The 9,303-nt window shown below is 45.7% G+C and overlaps 2 protein-coding genes across 2 annotated transcripts in view; one reads left to right on the top strand and one right to left on the bottom strand.

The window, feature by feature from the left end:
- Positions 1 to 2,134: 2,134 nt before the first annotated feature.
- Positions 2,135 to 3,148, top strand: LOC119287398. The gene is made up of 2 exons (XM_037566970.1): positions 2,135 to 2,307; positions 2,423 to 3,148. The coding sequence occupies exons 1-2, from the start codon at positions 2,205 to 2,207 to the stop codon at positions 2,641 to 2,643; spliced, it is 324 nt and encodes a 107-aa protein (XP_037422867.1). The 5' UTR covers positions 2,135 to 2,204; the 3' UTR covers positions 2,644 to 3,148.
- A 2,454-nt stretch (positions 3,149 to 5,602) lies between these two features.
- Positions 5,603 to 9,303, bottom strand: part of LOC119271752 (sphingoid long-chain bases kinase 1-like) — a 15,218-nt gene continuing 11,517 nt past the window's right edge. The window contains exons 6-9 of the mRNA XM_037553457.1: positions 8,692 to 8,838; positions 7,654 to 7,753; positions 6,609 to 7,558; positions 5,603 to 6,500 (exon numbers count right to left, since the gene is read on the bottom strand). Of these exons, the coding sequence (XP_037409354.1) occupies positions 6,348 to 6,500; positions 6,609 to 7,558; positions 7,654 to 7,753; positions 8,692 to 8,838 (1,350 nt within the window). The 3' untranslated portion in view covers positions 5,603 to 6,347. The remainder of the gene's footprint in view (positions 6,501 to 6,608; positions 7,559 to 7,653; positions 7,754 to 8,691; positions 8,839 to 9,303) is intronic.

The following is a 9,303-nucleotide window of genomic DNA, read 5'->3' as shown; positions in this document are numbered from 1 at the left end:
TAGTCCAACAATATGTGGTACTATTATACAAAACTAATAATGTTAGATGCACATCTGAATAATAAGTTGGTAGACATTTATGGTGGTGTATAACTCATACTTTATTGGTAGAATTCTTGTTCAAAGCTAAATCTTAAAAATGTGTGTATCTACTAAACTAGGATGGAAAGAGTAGAGTAAGGAGGCGCAAGGGGCAAATTAACAGACATGCCCAACACGACAACATGTGGCACCACACGCGGTTCTACAATCGTGCTTTTGTCAATTAAAGGAGTTTAAAAAACTTAGAGGTTCCCTCATTATTATATGGTAAATTAGGCATATATATGATGTTGAATCTAACTTGACCAAGGGAATCCATGCACTATGAATGTACAATGTCTAAACCAAGCACATAATGGCATGAATTTTTAATCATCCTTATCTAGCTAGCAAAAACACGCTAGATATGCACGTCCAAAGCAACCAACTATACAACAATAATAACTAGCCTTATTGCAAATTGATACCCGGGTAACATACACTAATATTGCTAAATATGGATATATGTTTTATTATAAGGTTAAAAGTATTAGGTAGCAATACGTGAATGTTATATTTGCTTATGTGATGAGACATATTATTTTTAGTGGTTTGTTTGGAATATTTTAGTGGTTTGTTTGGAATATTTTAGTACCTTCTAGTGCTTTTTGTGAGTTTAAAGAGTATATGTGTTAATTAATACTTGCTCTTGTTTATATATCCCTTGTATATGCATGTGGTATGTGCCCACTTCCGACCTAAGTCTATTCCCTAACCATACGATTTTGAATCTGGCCGATATTTGAACCTGCTCCATCCTGATTTTGAATCCGAAAGTCATATATGCCTTTATGTGCTAGACAATTTCTTAGAGTCACCACGGACTGTCTTCTGTTGTATGCCAATGATAAGTATTACTAGTGGCATACATCTATCTGCCCATCAGAGATGACCAACCATCGACGGTTGTCCGTGTAGTACTCCCCTCACCCTTGTTTAGTAGGCACACATACACTTTTTGAGATTTAACTTTGATGAAGAATTTTCCAACAATATGTGGTTTATAGTATACAAAATTGATAATGTTAGATTCAAAATTTGAAAAATAATAATCAAATGGTGTGATATTTTTGGCATATAACTCGTATTTAATTGTTCAAAGTTGAATCTTCAGAACGTAGGATGGAGGCAGTAGTGTAAGGGGGGTGCTAGGGGCAAACTAACAAACATACCGAAGTACTAACCAACATCACAACATGTGGGCACCATCGCTTTATTGCTTTTGCCACTGAAAGGAATTTATAAAACAAAAGGGTTGCCTCATTGGTACATGGTACATTAAGCATATAGATGGATGATGTTGAATCTAACTTGATCAGTGAAATCCGTGCACTATGAATTTATAATGTCGAAATCGAGCACACAATACCAATGCCATGAATTTTAATCCTCCTTATCTACAGGTAGCAAAAGCACGCTAGATATGCGCGTCCAAATCAAGCAATTATACAGCAATAATAACCAGCCTTATTACAAGTTGATGCCTGGATAACATACACTATTATTGCTAACGATCCACGCACAAAAGCAGCAAACAACCGTATCGGCGTCTAATCGCTCACATGTACTTGCCGCAGCTTTCCACCTATTCGCTTTGTCAGAATGTCTGCTTATCTTCTTTAGGCCAACTTCAACACACTACCCTAAACGGATGTCTGTTTCGTCCGGGTTTCATTTCTTTGGGGCAGAAAAACGGACACCCCGTTTGTTTATGGTTGTGTAGCCGTCGATGTGCCCAACCGCCCAAAGTGGGTCCGATCGCCCGTGTGCAATTAATTTGGGCGGTGGGAGGTGGGTGGGCGGTCGACATGCGGGTCCGAGATGGACGAGGAGCGGGCACGTGAGCGTCCATTTGCTGTCCGTCTGACACGCATGTTTGCATCGAAAATGGGTCGAGTCGGACTCTAAAGAAATATTTTTTATGGATGAGGGTTGCGCGTTGGACTGTCTCCTCTGTCCGTTTGGGCCGAAACGGAGAGGCCGGTGGTCGTTGGAGTTGGCCTTATATATCACCATGGCCAGCATGCACAGGGCGCGCCAAGCCATCAGCTTGTCACCTTCCCGCCCGTGCCCGAGCAGAACACCGGAACAGAGCGAGCGAACACAAGCTAATTAAGCGACCCATGGCCCAGGGAAGCGATGCCGCCGCGTGCCGCTGCAGTCTGCCCCTGCTGCCACTGCCACCGCGGCGCCTCCTCCTCGTCGTCCTCGTCGCCATGCTCACCGGTAAGCCGCGTACGTGCAACCGCAAGCTCGCATGGAGTGGCGAAGCGCGAGCTGCATGCATCTCTTGAAACGTGTGCATGCATGCGTCTGATGTGGCGTGACCCGTTTTTTGCAGTGGTTTTGGTGGCGCCGCCGTCGGCGAGGGCGGCGTGGGTGGAGGACTACCCGTCGGGGGTGCCGTGCGGGGCGACGATCCCGGTGGAGCAGTGCGACCCGGGGGACGCGGCGGCCAACAGCGCCTGCATGGACGTGTGCCACTACGGCGGGTGCCGCCGCGGCGGCCGCTGCGTGTCGCTCGGCTTCGCCAGGGGACGCGGCTGCCATTGCAGGTGCTAGCCTGCCGCGCGGCAGCTTCCATGTTCTTGCACTTCGCCAGCGGTTCTTCCCGGCCTTTTTTCCCCTCTGTGTGTGTTTGAGTGGTACGATCTGTGCAATATTGCGTTGGGTGTTTTCACCTGCGCAGTCGGTGGCTTTTGTTTGCTCCTGCGTTTTTCTGCATGCACAGATTAAGGCCGCGTTTGGATTCCCTCCGCTCCGCGGCTCCGCGCCGGAGCAGAGCGGCAATCCAGTTAGGGAGCGTTCGGAATCCCTCCACTCCCGAGTCAGCTCGCGGAGCCGGCGGAGCTGCAGGCTGAAAAGGTGAAGCTGAGATATACGCGCTCCGCAGATCTGCGGAGCTGGCGGAAGGCCGAACAGGCCCTTAATTTACACCATAATTTAAGGAGTTGGTTAAACCCCACTCTGCACGCTTCGCTCCGCGAGGACTGTCGAACGCGGCCTAAGGCCAAAAGCCGTCTCTCAAATTAGAGTCACTGTCCGTCTAAAACGGAATTTAAGCAAATTGGACAAATTGAACCAAGTTAATACTCCCTCCGATCAGAAAAAAAGTGTCGTGCCTTCGAACTAAGTTTGAACTAACCTTGGTTCAAACTGCGACACTTTTTTCAGATCGGAGAGAATAATATTTTTGACACATTTCATTAACAAAAGTGCACATGACATTTTTTTAACCTAGTCTAAATCTCCACGTACCGTGGAGGCCCCCGTGTTCCACGTCCTATTCTTCCCTATGTTCGTGGCTTCGAGAAGTGAAGTTGTGGGTAATCGGCGAGGGGGGGAGTAGGACATGGGACACGGAGCTGTCCCACATGAGGCACGAGACGTGCCTACGTCTATGTCCCACCTCTACTCTTCCTCTCCGGAGTCTGTCGTATGAACGTCATAGGTCGAGATGAGGTCCACGATCGACATGGATGAGCTGGTCTTGTGGTCGTTGCGACCGGGCAAGAACCGTGTGAACGGTGTGGCCGGCGCGGAGCTGGCGACGTAGGCAGCAACATTCCCGTCCATGATCGCCTGCATCGCCTCTGTGTGTGCCTCCGCATCGATCTTCCTGAACAGGGCGTCAGTCTCTGCCCGCAGGGCGGCCAGCTGCCATCACTCGCGGCCGATGTTGTGGCGCTGCGCATGGATTGGTACAGCGGCGCTGCTCATCCCGGGAGCCTGAATTCTCCGCGACCATGGCCACAACGGCATCTTCGTTCGTCTGCGATTTGTCCCTTGCCGAGCCAGTGCTGCTCGAGAAGCCGGAGGTTGTATCGCTGCTCCTCTTGCAGCATCCAAAACACGGAGACCGACAGTGCAGGTTGTGTTGGCTCCTACTCCACTACCATGACGGAGTCGTACTGCGCCCGCGTCATGGTGAAGCCGACAACCGGCGCGGAAACGGTTGAGGGCTCGACCTTATCGTCAGACGCCCCCTGCATTGTGCGGTCGTCATCCTCCATCTTTCCTCCAGCGAGCTCGGAGACAGTCCGCCCTCTATGTGCCATACACGCGGGCCTGCCGGTTGTTAGCAAGGACCGCCTTCTCGTGCTTCTGCGCCGACAAGAGCCGCTTCCACGGCGCTCTGCCAATCGCCATCATTGCGTCAGCGGTCATGGACGAATGAGGAAGGAGAAGCAGAGGTGGTGCAATTTGGGTTGTGCGCGACCGTGTTTATAGCAGGCATCCATCAAGCAAAGCAGCGGTTTGAATGCGGGCGGTGGGTTTCTCGGATGGCGCACTTGTTATATGCCGAGTAGGCGGACGGACGAATAGCCGGGATCCATGCAGTAGGAAGCCGTCTCGTCACCCAGTCTGGTCACTTTGCTCTGAGACGGCATTGAACACTGCGCGGAGAGCGAGCGAGCGACACGGCGCCAGGGACGCTCTTGGCCAGTGTGTCCCTTCAGTCTACATCATGTTGCGGAGCGGTCGCGTCCACTCTAAACCGGTAGAATGAATGTGGCGCGGGACGGCTGGAGCGGTCGCACAAGGGAGGCAAGTGTCTGCATGAGAGGGGTTTCGAATGGGACCGTTTGCCGGACACGTACGTGGCAGAGGTCCAAACGCAAAGCTCCCCTTGATTTGCGTCTGATTTGTGAGAAAACGGACTACAGACACGTTTGCGGACAAATACGTATTAAATGACAAAAGTGCGTCTGGACTGCCCGAACATTTCGCAGGCCATTTGAGGATCCGTATTAGAAATGCCCTTCTTTTTTTTAAGGAAAGAGTCGCAATCGCCAGGTGCCTTTTGTTCGCTACCCTTTTTAGCAACCTCCAGCTCGTGCTAGCTACCAACTGCGTCCTACAATTATCAAACCAACGGTTCTATATATCTTTGCCAGTGATGGTTTCCGTACCTAAATAAAGATTCTAATGATCCTGGTTACCAGAAGCGTGGCGTTTGTCGGTTTGTCCGTGCCGAACGCTTTACAGACCTTTTTTGAGGACGCGGATTTGGTGAACATGGGTGCGCGCGCACCCTTTATAAATAGTAAATTCCAAAAAATGATAGAAAAAATCAAAAAATTTGGAATATATTTTTTTAATATACATAGTCAACCGGTGTACTCGCATATGCAGTTTCACGAAGAAATCACATCCGTGGTAATCTGGGAAAAAAATGACAAAATCAAAACTAATCGAATCTATATTAAAAAACACTGTTTAATGAATAGTATGACCGCATTTGTATTTTCTTCACTAAGAATACCATGGATGTCAATACATGATGATACTTCACACGTGAGTAGAATGATCGACTAAGGTTCATACCGCAAAAATTTCAGAATTTTTTTAGTTTTTCTAGTATTTTTTATGAATTTACTATTCACGTGGGTGCGCGCACACCCATGTTCACCTTTGTATTTTTGCCTTTTTTGTTGATTAATAAGTTTCAGCCCTGCAGGGGTTGTATGGTCCTCATGGACGAAATGATAAAATCAGGCATATGTAACCAACAATGTCATACTATCAAACCATGCTATTTATTCCCCAGCAGAGAACAACACATTAGTACCACATATGTACCTGCAGGTTTATCTTGACAAAGATTTATGATCCAAAACGTTTATGGCAGACAGCTGGGACAAATTACAACTCAATACATCACACTTGGCGCACAAACACAAACACAAACACAAAAAGAACTATAGGTGGGAAAGCCAGCAGCAGCACAAATATCTTCTCTCCTTTTTTGGTTCGTCCAAATCCTATACTATACCGGGAACACGACATGATAGAAATCTGTTCGCGCTTTCTGTAAACGGCACAAGCTGATCAGGGACATAGCATTGGCAGTGTTTTGCTTGTCCCTCTAATGGGGGGTGACAAGCATCAAGTGGCCGGCACCAGGGACCTCCAAACAACCGCACACACCAGGTGTAGGCACCATGCTGTTCTGAACAGAACCGTCCCCCCAAGTACGCTGATCAGATAGATGGCGCTCTAGCACATCCGATACCAGCCAAAGAAAAGGCGAAACGAAGAGAAGCGCAGTGGGCTGCAGACCAGATAGGCTTTACATTTCTTGGATAAATGTCACCATCTGGCACTTTCGGTCATCAAGCACCAATGTACAGCGCTGGAGTTATATGTGCCTGTCTGTCAGTGAGGCTGTTCTGGATGCAGAGGTAAAAAGATCAAGAAAGTTGCCGGTTGTACAGGTGCGAATTTCCAGGCAGATATAGGGCTGCAGGGTGATGTATTTACAGTTACTGTACAGGGTTTTTGGCTGGCCTCCCGATCAAACGACTTTGCTGAGGTAGCAAACTGCACCGGACCTGCCCCTTGACATGGAGGAGCTCCCCATCAATACCACACCCATCATGTGTATTCGGGCCTGCCTTAAGTCTCACGGATCGTACCTGAAAATAAGCACAGCAGTTTGTCAAATGAATGAAACTAGAATTGGATAATTGTTTCTGTCGTGATGAGTAAAACTGGATGCTCGACAAAGAGGAGCCAAATCCCACCTTTACATATTCCACATTCGGAAGAGAAATGTGTTTTCCAAACTGCAAAAGCACCAAAAACCTTAATAACCTTAGCCTCCCACTTCCACCAACCAGCAGCAGGTCCAGACAGTTGTCGTCATATTCAGCCTTGGGAGCAACAATCTGGGAACTTAAACTCTGCACGGTCTTGCATGAATGGTTGCATACCAATACACCGAGATAGCGCCCTTTCCTAATGACCCATCTTTCATCTAAGCTTGGGACTAGTTCCTTAGTCAGACCAAGCTCAATGTCATCTGATGGACCATGTAGCTCGATAGGAGTTTCAGGTTCCCAATTAGGTTGATTATCCCATTTAGGCTCCATATCCCACTTGGGTCCTGTATCCCACGCAGGTCCAGGATCTGAAATTGTGGATGATGTGTCTTCTTTATCATGTGTTGTGGTGCCCTTAGAAGGTTTAGTGTCATTTGTAGCAGTCAAACCTGGCCACGCTTTTTCTGTCCTTGACTTTGATTTGGATCTACGCCAGCTGGGAGTTGATGCCTGAGGATGGAGCGATTCTTCTGGTTCCTTGAAAGTACTTGTCCTCCCTAATGACTGGCGTTTTGATTTCGGATCAAGTGCCCGCACAAGTTCAGATGGTTCATTATTAGCACGTGGACTAGAAACTTCTGGTTCTCCCCCAGACATTATGCTCGTAGACATGATTGAATCAATGCTAGACAAACTTGAGGCACGTGGTAAACATTCTGCTCTCGACCTCTGAACTACATCGTCATAGAGGTCTGACGTATCAACCTTTTCTTGTCCCTCCACAATTTTATGCCCAGCACCATCAACATCTGCTACTGGAAGATACTCCAATTCAAAACTGTACTTTGGCAAGCACAGGAATTTCAGAAAACCAGCAACAATGTAACGGAGAGGACCAAAACGCTTCTGGTATTTCTCTGAGAGTTCAAGAACTGCAGCAGATAAATGGAAACTCACTTTAGTTCAAGAAGCTAATTTATATTTTAAAAATAAGAGAAAATTTCCTGAAAATTCAAGTATGTGGTACCATCACTAACAAAGCCAAAATACGAGACTGTTGTGCCAAAATGCGTAGTCCCACTCTGAATCCATTCAACAGAAAAAACATCAATAGGTGTAAAACCTCCCTGCAACGAACAAACAATTTAATGAATATTATTACTTTGACTAGATATTATATGAAAAAACATAGATAATAAAGTTGCAAGCACAATAATTGATGGTATCGACACTAAACAATTCAAATAAGTATAGGGTAGCATCTCTTAGATGAAACTACATAGTCAATAGCAAACATGACATACAGGTACTGTACAACATATTTTCACTTTGTTGGCGTCAGTGTTAAGACATGGTTGGGTGTTGCTGGCAACATGACAATAACACAGTAATGCAGAATCGAAAGAAAGCTACATCGAGGAGCGTTATGGTCGTATTAAGAGTGGAGCTGTGTTGTATTTTTGTGTGGGTCCATTGTGGAGGGATCTCAGGGAAGCCTAATGAACAATTACAAAGAAGTAACTCGCATGTGACCATGTGAGGAAGATGTACTGTCTAGCGGTCGCTACCTGCCTCATATAATAAACATGAGAAAAGATGTATGATAAGAAAGGCTCAACAGTAGGACACGCTATAGTCACGTGAATTTGGGATGAAGGTCCAACAGAACAGCTAACATTAGGGCAGTGACATACAGGCCCACACAAATGGAACCATAGGGAGGGCAGACAATTACAAATGAAAGAAGAATATTTATCTGTAAAAGAAAAGAAACAGAAACCGAAAGATATTTGGGATACTGGCATTTCAGTGTACAAGCACCATTAACCACAATTGATGAGATTTAGCTGAACCTAATTCATGATTAAATTGTTTTACATCAGGGAACTGAATCCCTAAAGGTGTATCTATGAACATAATCCTACCCAACATGATGAGTAACATTTAGGTTCTTTAATAAACTTTTTAAAATGCGACGTCAACAAATTATATGCAAAGTTGCAAAGAGGAGTTAAACATACATAGAAAACCGTCAGTAAAACTGTACAAATGAAATGTTATTTACCCTGACAATGGACAATGCTGCAGAAATTGGATCTTTAACACCCAAGACTGTCCAAACAAGTGAGTTATCAGATCCTGCAGGTATTATACCAATTGGAAGAGAGCCTGCCTCAATTTGATCATCTCTGCACAGAAGACCATTGAGTACCTACGGAATAAGTTGATTGTTGCATCAGGACCTGTAGTTAGCACCTAGCACACAAATATCTATTTTGACAACAGGGAGAGGATGAGTTCGGGAAACTACCAAACAAACAGGCTCCTTGAGTGCTCATGGAAATATAACAGTAGTAAACATAAATGGCCCTCAAATGTTAAAGATTAGTATTTAGTTGGTAGTACTACTGAAACAATTTAAACCTTCTGAGTATCCAAAACCCAGCAACTTTGTTCAATGAACTCAAAATTGTTGTGGCATAGCAAAGTAGAATATGGTGTATGCAAACTTTTTATGTCCCTAGATAAAACCCCTGAACCTAGTAATTACCAATCGAGTGGGTGAAGTTAGGGAGCTAAAACATTGGTAACAAAATAAAGGTGCAGAATTTCTTTCAGGGTATTGTGGCAACCTCTTCGTTGTAGCTATTACTAATAAGAGTGTGGATTTTGTACA

Source organism: Triticum dicoccoides, chromosome 1A (assembly GCF_002162155.2).
Source record: "Triticum dicoccoides isolate Atlit2015 ecotype Zavitan chromosome 1A, WEW_v2.0, whole genome shotgun sequence".
Classification (NCBI taxonomy): domain Eukaryota; kingdom Viridiplantae; phylum Streptophyta; class Magnoliopsida; order Poales; family Poaceae; genus Triticum; species Triticum dicoccoides.
Note: the sequence above shows the minus strand (reverse complement) of the source record. Positions and strands in the feature narration are given on the sequence as shown.